The sequence below is a fragment of the Leptidea sinapis genome, chromosome 46 (genome assembly GCF_905404315.1).
Source record: "Leptidea sinapis chromosome 46, ilLepSina1.1, whole genome shotgun sequence".
In the NCBI taxonomy this organism is placed as follows: domain Eukaryota; kingdom Metazoa; phylum Arthropoda; class Insecta; order Lepidoptera; family Pieridae; genus Leptidea; species Leptidea sinapis.
This window is the reverse complement of record NC_066310.1, coordinates 2,848,380-2,866,041: the sequence shown is the minus strand read 5'-3', so window position 1 is coordinate 2,866,041 and position 17,662 is coordinate 2,848,380. Positions and strand designations below refer to the sequence as shown.

General features: G+C 38.1%; 1 protein-coding gene across 4 annotated transcripts in view; it reads right to left on the bottom strand.

Moving 5' to 3' along the window:
• The window catches only part of LOC126977968 (L-dopachrome tautomerase yellow-f2-like), a 24,905-nt gene extending 7,243 nt beyond the window's left edge, over nucleotides 1-17,662 (bottom strand). Inside the window, exons 1-7 of one of the 4 annotated variants that reach the window (XM_050826690.1) lie at nucleotides 17,398-17,662; nucleotides 16,777-16,984; nucleotides 16,431-16,514; nucleotides 16,007-16,075; nucleotides 15,480-15,569; nucleotides 2,562-2,683; nucleotides 314-537 (exon numbers count right to left, since the gene is read on the bottom strand). In XM_050826690.1, coding sequence (XP_050682647.1) covers nucleotides 314-483 — 170 coding nt within the window. In that variant the 5' untranslated portion in view covers nucleotides 484-537; nucleotides 2,562-2,683; nucleotides 15,480-15,569; ... (2 more) ...; nucleotides 16,777-16,984; nucleotides 17,398-17,662. Of the gene's footprint in view, nucleotides 1-313; nucleotides 538-2,561; nucleotides 2,684-11,051; nucleotides 11,256-13,449; nucleotides 13,562-13,602; nucleotides 13,904-15,479; nucleotides 15,570-16,006; nucleotides 16,076-16,430; nucleotides 16,515-16,776; nucleotides 16,985-17,397 lie in introns of those variants that run through there. The other 3 variants (XM_050826686.1, XM_050826688.1, XM_050826689.1) reach the window with 3 other exon arrangements.

The following is a 17,662-nucleotide window of genomic DNA, read 5'->3' as shown; positions in this document are numbered from 1 at the left end:
GAATTATCAATTAAACCAAAAATTATCAAGTAACAGAATTAATTAATTATATTGAGCAATCTTGATAAGACTAAAAAAATATTTTTTCACTTTTAAAATTTTGCCGCCCTAACAAATTTGCCAACCTGGGCACTTGCCCCAACTGCACCTAGTGTAAATCCACCGCTGCAATCATGTGTAAAAGATTTCATTCTGAAATCTAACACCAAGGAGATTTTATTTTTATTCTAAAACGTCAATATCAGAAGTACTTAACGACGTAACTTTTTATATCGTTGAAATCGTTATTCAGAAATAAATAAAGCTTACGTACCCTTTTCTGGGTGGAGATAACACCGCTGTGGAGATGCCGTCGTTCCAGTAGAACTCCACTCCTCCCACGTTATAGACGCTTGAGTGGGGATCGAAGTGGAAGTATTGGTTCTCTATTCTCCAGGCATCGTTCTGTTCTAAATTATAAACAATGAGAGCGTTGGAGCCCATGTCCGGGATGTACGCGAAAGAATCGCAAGGACAGGGGCCAAGGTTTTCCACGACCTAGAAATAAAATTATATGTAAGTACAAAGCATGGTCTAAAAAATAAAAATTAAACATAATGGAATAATTGAAATTTTCAAACTTTCAAACAAACTAATTGTATACTATTTAAAAAGAACCCCTTTCATTACTAATTTATGTAGGCGCTACTTACCTACAAGTTCTGACAGGCGCCGCGTGGGACAAGTAGGTTATTCCGAAATAATATTATGGAAAATTGATTTGTTTAAGTGAAATATTTTTAAATTTTTGTGTCTACCCGTGCATTCATTTTATAAATAAAAGTCATTGGAAGGCTCTAGGGTGAGGCTTCTTTGCACAGGATGCCGGCTGGATTATGGGTACCACAAAGGCGCCTTTTCCGCCGTGAAGCAGTAATGTGTAAACATTATTGTGTTTCGGTCTGAAGGTTTCCGTAGCTAGTAAAATTACGTCTACGTAAATTATGTATGTCTCAAGGTGACGAGCTCAGTTGTAGTGCCGCTCAAAATTTTTGGGTTTTTCAAGAATCCTAAGCGGCACTGGGTTGTAATGGGCAGGGCGTACCAATTACCATCAGCTGCTCGTCTCGTCCCTTATTTTCATAAAAAAAAAATTTCAAAATGCTTCCCTTAGAATTTTTTTTGATGTCATTTCTAATACCTACTACCACCGCTTCGGAAACAAATGGCGCTATAAGAGAGAAGAAGAAGCTCTCTCAGCATAATTTTTTGCGCTCTTTTTAATAAAATATACAATATTAATATAAAAGGTAGGTACGACCTACTGAAATATACTGTAACCGATTAATGTTTTTAGGGTCCCGTACTCTAAGGGTTTTGTGAATTATATTAATAAGACCTGGCCGTCTTTCTGTCTATCAGCTGGCTGCACGGAGCGTTTTTTTTTATATAAGAGGTAGCAAGAGACTCACGTCATTGTAAGTGGTAAGGAAACTGCCCATGAACATACGCAAAAAAAAAGAGAGATGCGTTGGCGGTCTTAAATTTGGAGTCGTATTGGTTCGGAATAACTACAGCGGATAATTAATCTACAAAGTGGCAGTGCGAGGCAAAACGTTCCTCAACGTTAACAACTAACGTCATATTACGTAGCTTTCTTCCACGTACTACAAAGCTGTGGTATGAACTTCCTTATGAGGTGTCCGGGACGATACGACATGGGTACCTTCAAAAAAAGCGCGTACACCTTCTTTGAAGGCTGGCAACGCCTGTGATTCCTCTGGTGTTGCAAGACAATGTTGGCGGCGGTGAAGCACTTAAGGCGAACAGTAAGCAGAAACACGCAGACATGGTGTTTTTAGACAAGTTTTGTGGTGAAAGTATAGCATTTCAAGCTATGAACACTACTTAAACCTGTTACACATATCCTTAAGTCTTATTTGTAGGTTGCTAATGCTTGCTGTTTGGTTATAGTTAACACTGCCGAGCCGTTTTGAACTACCACTTTTCTTTGAAGTTAAACAAGTTTTTTGGCATGGCGTGACGCATTTTTTTGGTACTTCTCTCAGAAAAGTAATTCTTATACCTTCTACTTTCTTGTGTAGGTCCATTTATTCAGATTAGTAGTGAATAACGAGGATTGTAAGCATATAAACTGTTTTCCACTCAAAAATTTTGAAAATATTGGCTTTGTTGAATAGATGGCGGGCCGGCAGCCGTGAACTCATATCGCTCAAGGTCGCTGGCATTTAGTGTCGCCTTAACCCCAGCTGACCCGTACGCTCGTTTGTCCTCCTTTTCCATAAAAAAAGAGTATAGGCTGTGATCACTTATTACTACCGGGAGGCCCTTACGTTTATATTACTTCCTACGCATGTCTCCCAAAGCAAAAAGGACATCAAAGACCTAGGATACGGATTTCAAATTGTTACTGTTCAAATATACTTTCACTGGCGTCAACCCTTTCCTACAAACTCTATTATTCAAGATACTTACGGGGCGGTTAACTGCCTCTCTGCATGGCAAAATAATTAGTTTTTTGTAGTAGTTATTATTGGTTTTCGATATAATTGGTTACTCACAATTCCTGTTAGAACTGACGATTCTTTGAGGACATCGTCATTGAATTCGTGTCGATGCAACAGCTTGTTTTCATGCAAATCAAATACCAATATCGCTGGAGCTCCAACCTGTCTCACGTTGGCTAAAAAAAATTATATTTTCTTTGATTAACGCGAGTGTTACACATTTAAATAAAACACTTTTAAAGGATTAAAACGCGTGTAATTGTAACGGTTTTACATTAGATGTTTGCGTAAAAAGTTACATTTTCTCTCACATCTCGTTTTCAGGGGGACAAATCTGGAAAGTTCTTGAAACTTCGGGTTAACTAAAATAAAAATGTAACTTTTTACGCAAACATCTAATGTAAAACCGTCACAATTACACGCGTTTTAATCCTTTAAAAGTGTTTTATTTAAAAAAAAATTATTAAGACAACACCTATCGCCTATTGTTTCGTGTTAAAATCATCGTTAAACATGTACTGAATTATTCCTTCGTATTGTGTTAGGTATGGAATTAATTTCTTTTTTATTGCAATCTGTTGATTTTATCTCAATAAAATATTTTTGACTTTGACTTTGTTAGTAGGGGGAAAAGGACCGAATATGGTATACTTAAACAAATTTTAAAAATATCAGTATATGAGTGTTCTTTTTATCAGTCTCATGGGTTATAATTATATGCAGTAATAGTCACTCATAAAAAATAATAATTAAATCATATAAATGCTAAAAGGATGCCTCGTGTAGAGGCGAAACACGTGTCGAATTGTTTTAAAAACAAATATTGGCGGAATTAACACTAAAGAAAACTTAAATCATTTGTATAATTATGGATTTCCGCAAAGTAACGCCTAATTCAATAAATTTTCAATAATTAAATCAACAAATAATAGGCACTTTCTCAAATACCATTAACTAAAATAAATCGACCAAAAATGTGACCCTATTATGGAATATAGTAAGTATTCCATAATAGGGTCTAATAAGTCTTATCAATTAGAATAAAATAATATAATTAACCCTGCAAGCAAAAATCACAAATAAAATCTGCATATTCTGCTCCCGAACCCTGAACGTGGCATCATTGTCCACAGGCAATGCACTGAATCCAATCTTTTTCAGACAAAAGTCTTCACTGACAAAACCAGAGCAGTACATGCACTCGGCAGCATCAGCATTGGGATCGTTAGGTTGAAAAACAGAGGGCTTATCGTCACAATAATCGCTAGATTTTAGATATGGTGGATCTTCATCAGAACATAATCCAGACTCCAACACTGGTTTTCGTGGTCTTTCGTTTGTTTTTCTTACAGCTACTCGTTTATTATACTAACGCTTATGTTCAAAACAGAAAGAGGTTAGTCCGAGATATACTACAGATTTGCGCAGTTTTCTTATAACCCATTGTTTGGGGATTTCACGGCTTCAAAAGCATTTTTCAGATTGGCACTGTCCAATGCTTTTCGGTTTTGTATCTGGTGGGGCAATGTTGATTACGAATATAATATCTTCAAAAGAGAGACATAGTAATCATTAACCAATATAAAAACATGATTATGATATAATATCAATATAATATAGTTGATGTCCTAATATGGAATTAATTCTCAGTATGGGGGTACCACAAGGGTCTATTCTTGGACCCTTCTTCTTCCTTATCTATATTAATGATCTTCCTAATCTTATAGAGAAAAAACAAGGTAGTATTGTTTGCGGACGACACTTCACTGATTTTCAAAGTGAAAAGAAACCAAGCTATTTATGACGAAGTGAACGATATTCTATCTGACATCGTGTACTGGTTTAGAGCTAATAACCTATTGTTAAATAGCAAGAAACATAAATATATTAAATTTACCGTACCAAATGTCAAAAATGTAAATGCAAATGTTTTGTTAAACGGAGAGGTGATAGAACCGGTGGAATCTGCTATATTTCTTGGCATAACTCAAGATTACAAATTACAATATTGAAGGATTGGCGAACAGACTTAGTTCTGCAGCATACGCGGCTAAAAAGATTAGACAATTAACTGACATAGATACTGCGCGACGAGTATACTATAGTTATTTCCATAGTATTATGTCCTATGGTATATTGCTATGGGATTCCGCTACCTGCGCTTGAACGGACGAGACGTGTTTGCGCGCTGGTTTTTGTGGAACTTATTGTCGCAATTCCGAGTATTATTAATTACACGCGCCCCTTTGGCGCGCTTTTTAACGGTTTCGAAGCAGTTGATTAATTAGTGTGTTGTACTCTGTGTCGCAGGACATGAAGAGGGGCTGCCCTAGCGCCGGTGAGCAACCCGCGGCGAAGGTGATCGCCGAGATGGATATGGACAGCCCGGCCTCGCCGCCGGAGCGGGAGTCCGGCCAGCGGCTGCACGGCGCGCGGCCGGACTGGATCGCCGTGAGGCGGCGGCGTGCGGCCAAGCCGCGCCCGGACAACGGACGCCCCAAGCCGTTGGCGACGGCCAACGTATTTAAGCCGCTCCCGGTACAGGAGACACCGGGGGCCAAGGTAACGGCCAAGCCCTCACAGGCGAGGCCTACTCCAATTATTATCTCCAAGGAGAACTTTGATTTTGAAAGGTGCCGAGCGGCGCTTCTCGCCGCGGGCATTAAAAATTTTAATTTCAATATCCAGCCACATATGGCACAGCTGTCCTGCAAGACTAAGGCCGATAAAGAATCGGCCCTTGCAGCGCTCAAAGGTGTGGAACGTTTGCAGTTCCACACATACACTGACAAGGACGACAGAGCTCACATCTCTGTCGTCCAAGGTCTGTACTACAGCTCCGCAGAGGAGCTAGGTAGTGCACTCCTGGAACTGGGGTTCAAACCCACAAAAGTGGTCGCCTTCAAGGGCGATGCACTGGTACCAAGGTACCAAGTGACGCTCCCGAAGTGCACTGATATCGGTGCCTTCAGGAAAATTAAATATATTTGTCACCAATCGGTGCGAATTTATAAATATAAATCCAATAATAAATACGGCACCATGTGTTCCAGGTGCCAGACATTCGGACATGCAGAATGGAACTGCAACCGGGCCGCCCGCTGCGTCAAGTGCACGGGAGCCCACCTCACAGCGGAGTGCGACCGGAAGGAGGAGGCTCCAGTCCGGTGCTGCAACTGCGGCGGAGAGCACGCGGCCTCGTACCGCCAGTGCCCCCAACGCCGCATCTACCTTGCGGCCGTCAAGGAGCGCCAGGAGCGCTTCCAGACCCGCCAAAGCGCACCACCACAGCCCCGCCTGTTCAAATCGAACATGGCGAACGGCCGCGGGTGGAACTCAGTAATGACAGGGAACGCCCCGTCACCGTCAGGCCTTCAGCCACCCACAACGCGGTCCACTGTCGGACCGCCGCCCCTCACGGGCACCCAGTCCGGAAGACAAATCTTCCCAGGCCTTAGGCCCACTGGCCCTTTGCCAGGTGGCTTTAAAAGAGTCGAGACAGACTCGGCCCCCTTTAAAACAACCGAAGAGCCAGACTCTGAGGAAATGTCAACCCATGAAATTATAAAATTAATTAAAATCGCAGGTCAGCTGAAGCCTCTGCTCCGCCGCAGCATGAGCTACGAGGAGCAAATCATCACAGTATTTGAGTTCCTGAGCATCCATGGATGAAGAGACGGCGACCCCTCCCCCGACTGGCACTGCTCGTCCTCTACGAGTAGCGTCGCTTAACATAAACGGTATTGTGAGTAGGAAAAGAGAACTCATACATTTCCTAGGTACACACAATATCGACATTACACTCATACAAGAAACACACCTCGTTCCCGCACGACGTTTTTCAATTCCCGGTTACACCTGCTACAGACGTGACGGACAGACAGACAACCGCGCCCGAGGTGGCGTCGCAATTTTTGTCAAGTCAAATATATCGCATCATTCACTTCCACCGGTGGAGCATGATATATGCGATATAATTGCAATTAGATTAGAGTCTCACCGCGGACAGACACCCGTCACAATAGTTAACTTTTATTGCCCTAAGCAAGACAGTAGAATCACGACAGCCATCGCAAAAGCTCTCTCTCTCGGCAACACCGTCATCTGTTCCGGAGATTTTAACGCCCGCCATAGACACTGGGATTGCAATCGAACAAATTCCAATGGATCGCGTCTTTTTAATCACTTTGCAGGTCACGAATATAATATTTTAATTCCGGACAAAGCGACCCACCTCCCCTCCAACCCTAGGCACTCTGCCGCTAAATTACAACTCACCCTTGCCAAAAACATCACAAACATTACAGACCCACTGACTTATGACGTTATCTCGGACCATTGTCCCATTATTTTCGAAATTAATAGCCTCATCCCGCGCATCTCGCGACCTATCTTTAAATACGGTAATGCTAAATGGGACACTTATAAAAAACATATTAACGAAGCCCTCCCCTCCCCCGGCTCCTTAAAATTACACCGACCCGAATTAGTGGACAACGCCATACAAACACTGACTGACGCTATAATCAAAGCCCGTAACGCGAATCCCGACGTTCACACCGAAACAAACAAACAAACTTCCACACGACATAACAAGACTTATCAAACTAAAAAACCAATACCGACATCACGCACAGAGACTTCATACGCGTCGGTTTAACACGATTATTAATTCACTTCAAAACCAAATATCTTTTAAAATAAAATCTCTCACTTCCAACGAATGGAACAAAATGCTCGAATCGCTTGACACCCGCGACAATTCCCTCTGGCTTAATACTTCTAAAACACCTCCCTTCAAAAGCAATAGACACCTTAGTTAATATATTTAATGCGTGCCTTCGTCTTACCTATTTTCCCTCGTCCTGGAAAATAGCAGTAATCACCGCGATACACAAACCGGGAAAAGATCCCACCTCCCCCGCGAACTACAAACCAATTAGTTTACTTTGCACACAAAGTAAAATATTAGAAATTTTAATTAATAATAGAATAAACTCACTTATAGAATCAAACCTACCTGAGGAACAATTCGGTTTCCGAAGGTCACACGCGACTACTCACCAACTGGCGCGCGTAGTCGAACATATAACACACCAATTTAACTTGAGACACCAGACTGGTATGGTTCTACTCGACCTTGAGAAAGCCTTCGATACCGTCTGGCATGATGCCTTAGTTCACAAATTATTCGAAGCACAAGTCCCCTTTGAATATTGTAGAATAATAAAATCATTCCTTACGAATAGATTTCTTAGAGTTAGAGTCAAAAATAGTTTATCCCCCCCACATCCAGTAGTAGCAGGTGTTCCACAGGGCTCCATCATCTCACCGAGGGCATTTTTACTCTATATGAGAGACATCCCAATACCTCCGAACACGGTCCTCGCCCTGTACGCTGATGACACAGCTTATCTGTACAGCAGTAAGAACATCAAATCTATAGTCTCCCACCTTAATACAGCCCTACATTGTGTAAGCAACTACTTCTCTAAGTGGAAGCTTAAAATCAATGACACAAAGACCGAGGCGGTTCTTTTCTCATACAAAACTTCCCGTAAACTCAATATCTCTTTAAAGCCACATATTAATAACCACCCGGTCGAATGGCAGTCACAGGCTAAATACCTAGGACTTATCCTCGACCGGAAACTTTTCTTCACGCCTCATATTAATTATGCCCGCACTAAGGCACTTACTGCCTTGAGCCTGTTGAGACCCATTTTCTATAGGAATTCCACTCTCTCAACTAGTAACAAGCGTCTACTATACCAGTCGTACATACGCCCGGTCATGACATACGCAAGTCCGGTATGGATTAACACAAATCAAAACAACTATCGTAAACTACAAACTGTGCAAAATAGATCCCTTAAAACCATCTACCGGACCCACCCGGGTACAAATCTTAAACGACTTCATGTAAAGAAAAACATCCCAACACTAGAACAACACATACAAGAGATATCTCATAGCTTCTACAGAGGGCTACGCCGACTGAAGGACGGAATAAACCCCGCCCTCCGGTCGACTTGTAGTCGTAAGTCACAGAGTACTGCCTCAGCATAAAACGTTATAAACATGCATTACCACATCACAACTGGTTAGAGCTCACAGAACACTAGCGTATACACAAACACACACTCACGCACACAGAGTTCTAGCTAGGTCTGAATAAATGTAAAACCAATATATTGTAAATTGGTTTAGTTATAAGAATTAAATAACGGCGAAAACTGGCCTCCTATTCCCTCTCCCTCCTTCCCTTTCCCAAGATCCCCCCCCCCCACCCCACACCCCTCTTATATTTATATATTATATATGTATGTATACATATCTATGTATTTATTTACCTTAGTTTTTAAGTTAGTTTTTAAGTTCTAGTCATTAGTCTTAAGTTAGGTTAAGTGATAGGTTAATATTACGTTATATCAACAGCAAATAGACAGGTTTTCCCAGTTTCCTGGATTCCCCCCCCCCCCCCCCCCCCACAAACCTCATGTATTAGTTTTTTAAGCATAATAAAGTTTTATCCCTCAATGCGTAGATAGGGTTGTAGAAATAAGTTTTCTGATACCTACATATATAAGGCTTAATTGTAAATTGCTTTAATAAGTAGATTTAAGTAATTTTGTATATATAATTTAATACCAAATATAGAAATTTTGAATTTGAATTTGAAAAAAATTTTTTTTTTTTTTTATATTGCTATGGGGCAACGCTGCCCATATTAATACAATATTTGTGCTGCAGAAGAGATCTATTCGCGCTATTTATAACCTAGGTCCTAAAGAATCATTGAGAGAAAAATTCAAAGAAATTAACATCTTGACTGTTGCTTCTCAATATATTTTTGATAATGTAATGTATGTTCATAGGCACATAAGTGAATTTGCCAAAAACTGTCATAACCATAATGTTAACACCAGGAACAGACATAAACTTATGATGCCTACTACTCGGCTAAGTCGAGTTAGTAAGTCTTTTGTGGGGCGATGCTTTTACAACAAGATCCCAGAAAATGTTCAAAACAAAAGTATTACGTTATTCAAAAGAATTGTTAAAAAACGTTTGCGTGGTAAAGGTTACTATAACTTAAATGACTTTCTTAATGATACCACAGATTGGGAATGGAGTGACCGCCCTCAAGCTATTAAATAATAAGTTTAATTGTACAATATTACTTTGTTAACATTTTTATTCGATGAAAAAAAAAGCCCGCTGAGTTTGTTGCGCCCATTCTTCTCAGGTCTGTTTTTTGACTTTCAATAAGTGATGTAACATCCTATTTGGAATAAAAACATTTGAATTTGAATAGACACTAACGATAGGTCACCGACCTGTATAGTATCACTGAACAGGCTGTTCCATATGTTTGACAGCAAACTTTTTGTGCCTATTTGAAGCGCCACTCGTGAGCGTTCGTAGAACTAATTTTGACGTATAATACAGGCTGCGAAGGAACGTACTCTCTGAAGTATTTTTGCTGAGGTTGTCATCACTAGTTTCAGTAACACAGACTCTCGCTACATGGCCAACAGCGCCAAAATGGCAAATATCAAACAGGCACAAAAACACTTTGACAGCCGCCAGTCTAGTGGTAAAAAGTAGAGGTCAGTGCGATAGGTTAGTGATTTAAAAATGATAACCAAGATATTATCTTAACTAGATCCCTCAAAATCTGCTGGTCCGGATGGAATTAGTCCATTACTCCTTATTAAATGTTCCAAATCAGTAGGAATTCCACTTGAATAACAATAAAACATTAAAAATAATTATTAATTTACTCTTATCAAAGTTTGGTAATGTTTATGCAACGCATTGTCACCGCACTGTCACGGATTACAAGCTAATCGTGGGGCGCGGACGTCCTAAGCGACAATGGAGACACACGGACCTGTTGACGCTTGCGTTTAACTAAGGTTTAACTTTAGCACAGGGTGGTTGTGTATCCACACTTCATTTATTTACAGTGGTGGTGACTGAGAAAAAGAAAAAAAAAAGCGTGTGTACAAAGTACACATGTCAGAAGTGAAACCTGCATTGTGCATGAACCTCTATACTGCATATGAAGTCCTGGTACATGTTGCTAGGATGACACATGATTTCAACGTCTATGAAAGACATTACTAATACCGCTACCATATTTATGTTCTCCTGGTGTCTATGCAGTTATAAGCCGTGCGTATGACATATGAATATATTAAGGTATACCTACTCGTGTCATACATAAAAATAAAATAGTATGCATATTTCTGTCTCATTCTTTGCCGGCTTCATCTCACACATTTTTGTATTGGTGTCTCGTACCTGTCGTTTTTTTCGTTGCATCCGGTTTGAAATCACAACGATTCTAAAGAAGTTTCACTTCAAAAACTTTTGCCATTGGTAAATGACATTATTGGAGCTATATTTACAAAGTAATTTTGATTTGATTTGATTTAATCATGCAGACATAAATGATAATTTAGGTAGCAATCACAATACGCGGGAGCTATAGAACTAAGCTGAATTAGATAATGGATAATAAATATAGCTTCTTACTTAACATATCAGCGACCCCATTATCAACTACCCACAGTCTGTCACAACTATCTACATGAACTCTGAACGCTGAGACCACCGTGCTATTGGACCTGGTGCGCCTGGCTTTTCTTGATACGAAGGCATGCTCCCAGCTGGGGTACGGATTGAGAGGCTGCGACTGGCTGCCGTTCAAAAAAATGTAGTTTAAAGATGAGGGTATTCCTAAAAAACATTCATTATTTATAAATTCATTTGCTTGCTATTATGTTTAAAAATGTCGAAGAATCTAAACTATTTTTTAATCATAAGTACCCACCGGCGTAAGGTAATCTCGACTTTATCACTCACAAACTAAGGTTAAGTATGACATAAATTATTGCTTTTACAAAAGCAATGTGCACCAGTTTATACTTTCTTGTTTATTAGTTATGACACTGTTCGACATCATTTGCGAATAATCCTTATGTGAATAAACGTATATAGACTCAATTGATCAGTTTATTGTTTTTGTAACTGAGCGATAAAGTGAATATTCAGTCCAGATAGTTCAATTGCTAGTGTGTTATTAGTGATCTGTTTATTTGTAACGAGTTACTGGTACCTATTTAAAAGGACAGAATTAACTGCTGCGACGAGAAATAAATTATTTGCGGAATTATGCTGGTCACCTTACACGCAACAACATATTTCAAGTCTTTTTACAAGTTTTTGACAAGTTTTTTTAATATTTAAATATCTTGTACGTGAGCTATACTGAAAGTTTCTGGTCTGGTCATGTGCAGGCCTGTGTCACTCTCCGTGTAGGTATCGATATCGCAAGTACGTGAGGCGACCTCTACAGAGTAGGCCCGCTAGTAGGGATTTACGAGTAGCGAGCAGTGACGCACAGGGGGGTGCAACTTCCCTACATTGGCACATGAAAAAAATTTTCATTGAAAGTGCTGCCACCTATACTATTAGGTACGCTGCAACTTCACCACGATGGCGATAATTTAACATACATGATAGATGGATAGATGCAGCTAGTGATAGCAAAAAACTCACTTAACTTACTTATTAAAGACTTGACTATGTTGTTGTAATCATTAATGGCTCTCCTTCCTTCCGACGATAGCTCAACACTTTAAAGAGATCTCGCGACGCATCTTTGACAAGGCACCTAACCATCCCAACATCTTGGTTAGGAAGGCATGTGGGTACTCCCCCTTCACCATAGTCTCAACCTACATTACACACTACTTACATACATACAAACACACATACATACAATCATAAACACATACATACACACTTACATACATTACACAAAACATCACCACACTCGCCGGCGAGTGTGTTCTTCTCATCTTTTCATCTTCATCTTCATTCTCTCTCCTTCCCACAAGCACACAGCCTGTCTGAGGTTCGAGTCTCCTTAGGAGACGCCCCGCGACTGTTGTTGCGTAGTCTTTGCGTCTCCACGGCCCACGTCCTACTTCGCTGTGAACGCCAGGGCTAACAGCACAGAGGAGGTTTTAGTCGGTATGGGGTGTCCGCTTACGCGGACACTCGAGTAGGCGTAAATACGTAACAGTATTTCCTCCTCTCAAAAAAAATGCATCTCCTTATATAAAGGTGACTGCTGAACTTAATTAACGAATAAAAATTTCCACCCACACAAAACAAACATCAATATGTATTCAATATGGTCTACAACAATAGTAAAACTAAAAAGTAAAAACTATAAACATAATTAGCGCCATCTAGCGACGGTACGCTAAGAGCGTAAAAATAACGCAGCGCCATCTCTTGGCCTGGGTACACTGATTTTACAAAATAAAAACATGAGTTGCACATCTATCTCTAGTATATAGTGTATTATCATTATCTATGGTGACGCACGCGCGAACTTTGTTGTCATCCACTTCACAGATCTGATTGATGTTTTAAAAATGGAGGAACATAAATTATACAAAGTATATCAAAGGTCATTGCAATCATTATTTCAATTTTTTAAGCTTCTAAAGACGGTGATGTAATTTAAAGTGATTATTATTATAATGAAATAACCATTCATGATAGCTACCTGTTTATTTCCTATATAAGTATGTTTGACTATGTCGTGGCCTTCCATAACTATCTGCAACTAATATAGGTTTGACAACGATAGAATATTGATTTAAAATTACGATTTCAAACCTATTTATATTACAGAAAAAACTGAGCTATTTTTATAAGATGACCTCAGACGATGTAGGTACAGTTTTAGGTAAAGAAGTCAATCCTAGTGTCGTCAGAAGAGTATATATATTCTTTGTCATGTGTAATACAATTCCCCTCCCCCTGTCTAGTTTGTAAATGGGGAGGAAAGGAAGGGAAACGCCCATAATTCGGTTCTGGCACTTTTGACTTGTAAATCATAAACGTTACCTCGTACCTCCTAGTTTATCTTTAATTTTCGGTAATCGCGGAAACTTGGACCAGCCGTGGAAGACACAGTCTACCATCCCACCGTGTCAAATCTGACGCGCAAGTAAATTCTAATATCATTCTCGGTCTCCCCGATTATTAGTTTAAAATGCATCGTCACCTTCTTTCCATCGTGGTATAGTAATGAACAACTTATCATGCCATCTTGCAATACCAGCTGGCATATTATTTTCAGGTATGTAGTCCCCTGAACTAACTGCTGCCTCTCGCGTGTTGAACTTCCATGCGAAATCTACTGCCTTCCATTGAAATTCAGGAGGCACTAAGGCAACTGATAAATGAACTATGATTACTAAAACGAACCACAGGAGCTTCATTTTCTAACTAATGTAAGGTAACTGAGTAACTATTATTTACTTATGATTTTTCGGCATTTTATTAAGTTTGGTTGTTATAACAAATATAAATTGTCTAACTAAATCAATGACAGTCACAGACTCATTACAAGCCTAGCCCATAGACTTACAATATGCTAGCGTAGAGACTGACAGACCATGCGAGATAAAAGAACTTAATTAACGAACATACACCAATATAAGAAAAGAAAGCGAATCCATTGTTACTGTAACCCATTTTGATATTTAGGCATCCAGGACATAATACTTTTACTAAACAGGACTGATTACTGAAATGAACAGTACTATACAAAGAGTATAATAATATATAGGGAAAAGAGAGCCCTCTCTACGCATTATGAGCTGTCTATTTGAAAACTAGCGCCATCTGAATATTGGCCCCGAAAATAACTATAATATATTAGCTCAAAATTATGAAATTCATTTTTAATGTTGTGACACAATTAAATAACTAAGTCTATATTTTAATGTAGGTATTGCAATTTTTTACCATGTTGAAATTGCGCGTAGAGTTAGTTATTTAATTTTGCCACAACATAGAACATAAAGGATAGGATTTAGTAGTGTTGGTATGAGTAATTGAAGTTATTGGGTGGGAGAAATAAAAAGCAATGTTTGCATATTATTTTTTATTTTTATAATGTTTATGTTTATCATAATATTGTTGGGCAGCTGTTTTTGTTTCGTCTTCACCCACATATGTTAATTTTCCGGACAAAATTCGATTGATCGATCTGCACCACCTAACCTTTAACCTTGCTTTGAAAGATTGTCCTTTTTTTCGCAAGCGCGATATATCTGCTTGAAGATGCTTGATCTTTGTGCACTGCGGAGCCATTAGATTTGTGAAAGAATGTTTAATTTACAAATTGTATAGTATAATATATGTATTATATGGTATTAAATAAATGGACAATATGAAAAGGGATTCAGTCTTAAAGTCTATATATAAAAATGAATTGCTGTTCGTTAGTCTTGCTAAAACTTGAGAATGGCTGGATCGATTTGGCTAATTTCGGTCTTGAATATTTGTGGAAGTCCAGTAAAGGTTTTGATAAGAAGTAGAATTTAATATGTACAGCACGACGTCTGTCGGGTCAGCTAGTAATGAATAAAAACATATTCAAAATTTCATTCCTACACGGACATTAGCCGTTCTCAATCCTATCAGGTACCAATGCAGCCTTCATCAAAAAAGGCATTCGGCTCAATAGTCTTATGTCATTTCATGCATTAATCTGCTGTTATAAAATTACTGTCACATTTATGGTTAATGTTTGTTAAATAAAGACCTTTCGAATTTCTTATTATGTTTAATTTCTTGTGAGTGTTGTAATATTACATCAAAGCCCGCCATTGTCAGGTGTGCTACTTCCTAACTTTGCTGACTCACATACTACAAAATAAATGATGGGCCATTTACAAGAATCTTGCTGATTTTTGACCCCAGCTCCGGGACTATGAGGGAACTACTTTGCCCACCTAGACAAAAGATCATAAACTATGCCAAATTTCATACAAATTTATTCAGCACTTTTTGGATAAAAAAGTATAAAAACAATATGTTCAAAAGAAATCAGAATCTTTCCCATTTGTAATATTAGTATAATAATATTAATACCTTTTCAAGCTGTTCCTTTAGGCTTGCTAATAAAACTATAATTATGTACCAGCATCAAGCACCTTGCTGAAATAAATTGTTGAGATCCATCTGAAATTGGAAATAATACTTATGTAGTTTGTTGCCCACTTTTTCAGAGTGAATTTTAACTATACTTTTCAAATCTTTTCAATCAGACGATAATGGAGAAAAATAAAAATAAAACCAAAAATCAAATCATAATGAAGTAGCACTCAGAAAATGTAGAACCAGGGCAGCATTTCTTAAGAGTCTAGAGCTCAAATTAAATCACAAGTTGAAATAAGCTGTCAAACAAAACTATTATAGAAAAAAAGACATACCAACACTACTCACAAAATTTAAAATAAATTTTGTTTTTATTTATGGTTTAGTTGTGTATAATATATAGAAATATATTATATTATATAATATTTTGGTATGTGTTCAAAACAAAATATAATCATTAATTTATATATTTATTATTATTGATAATAGCCAACAAATTGAAAAAAATATGTGAATTTTACCTGCAGCCACAGGTTCGAATGTTGTTGAAGTTGATGCTTTTTCTAAAATAAAGTTGCTCACATATGGCTCTGTAAATAATAAACATAATAATAGATTAATGATTATTTATTATTTGTGTGCCACAGAGAACCGGAGAACTTTTATTGTGATTTGTAAATGAAATGAAATTATGAAGACTATATTATATGAAAACATGACATTAAGATCAAGATCAAATGTGGGATTTTCAATCAATAACATTTTATGGGCGGGCTTCTTTTTTTTGCATAAAAATATGGTTACAATGTTAAATCATACAATAAAATTTATTATTTAATACCCTGAGGGTGGCCGCTCCATGCCATTTCTGTGTTATCATAAAGAATGTCACTTATGTTATAGTAACCTTTACGACATTGTAAATAAGTTTTAAAAATTATTTACCTGAACTGTCTTGCTGTATTATTGTAGGCAGTAAATGTTGTGTGGATGAAGCTTGTTCTAAGATTACTTGACTCTGTAGTTGTCCTGAAAAATAATGTGAATATGTAAAGATTATGTTTCATTATAAAATGATTATCATTGATAATGAACCAGTTTCAGCTAGAAATGCAACCATTGAATTTTGTAATCACAACTGTGTAAGAAAATCAGGTGTTTCCAGAATGATACAATATACCTTCAAAAAAACCATCAACTCAACAAAGATTCTTAGTGGTGTGACTAAATCTGACAGAATAAGGAATAGAATCGAATATTAACTCAATATGTGTTAAATTAGGGGACTTACCAGGCAGATGAAGCATCGGAACTGCCAATGTGCTTAGCCGTTGTTTATGATTTCTGTGTCTGTCAGAAAAGTGTATATCACAAATTCTCTTCTTATTACATTCAAAATCAGATGTTTAAGGGTTTCCACTTTCCACCAACAAGACTGACCCAAGTTTTAAACTGCTCAGGAAATTTGACAGCATCTGGGAAACGATGCATTGGAATCTCTGAAAATAATAAATAACATTATTAAATAAATTGAGTGACTATTAAAGCCATCAGATAAATTGTGATAACATAGTGTTATGACCATTGGGCTAGTATTAGATTTTGGACTCATATATTGACTTTTCTCTTGATAAAAATGGTGTTAGAAGCCAGCACAGCTGTCAATTATTATTAAACCATATGAGTCAGGGGGAGTCTGAAGTCTGACATAAGGTGATTTGAGGGATTGGAGTTTAATCTTTGGGGCAAGAGTAGAAAGAGTAGAAAACCTGTATGTTTATAATAGTTTTAACCATGATTGCAAATTCAATCTACGGACCGGTAGTAGAACAAACCTTAATATGATACTTTATTTATCACAAGATTAGTCAATAAACTATACTGTTAAGATTTAAGAGAATAATTTACTTACCACGGAGCGCACAACCGAAAGCACAACGTCTCGGCATTACACCAAAGTTCATAAATTCCACAAACAAGTGTCTCTATCACAAAAAGCAGAAATTCACAGAATAAGGAGATTTTTGGAGTGAATTCGCAACAGCAAGGCGGAGGAACACAAGGCTCGACTCGACGCACTTACACTTCGATTTCAATACCAAAAATATGCAAAATGGAACACGAGAGCTACATACATGTGCAAACTGCAAACGCTAGAAGTAGCCGCCATTTTATGA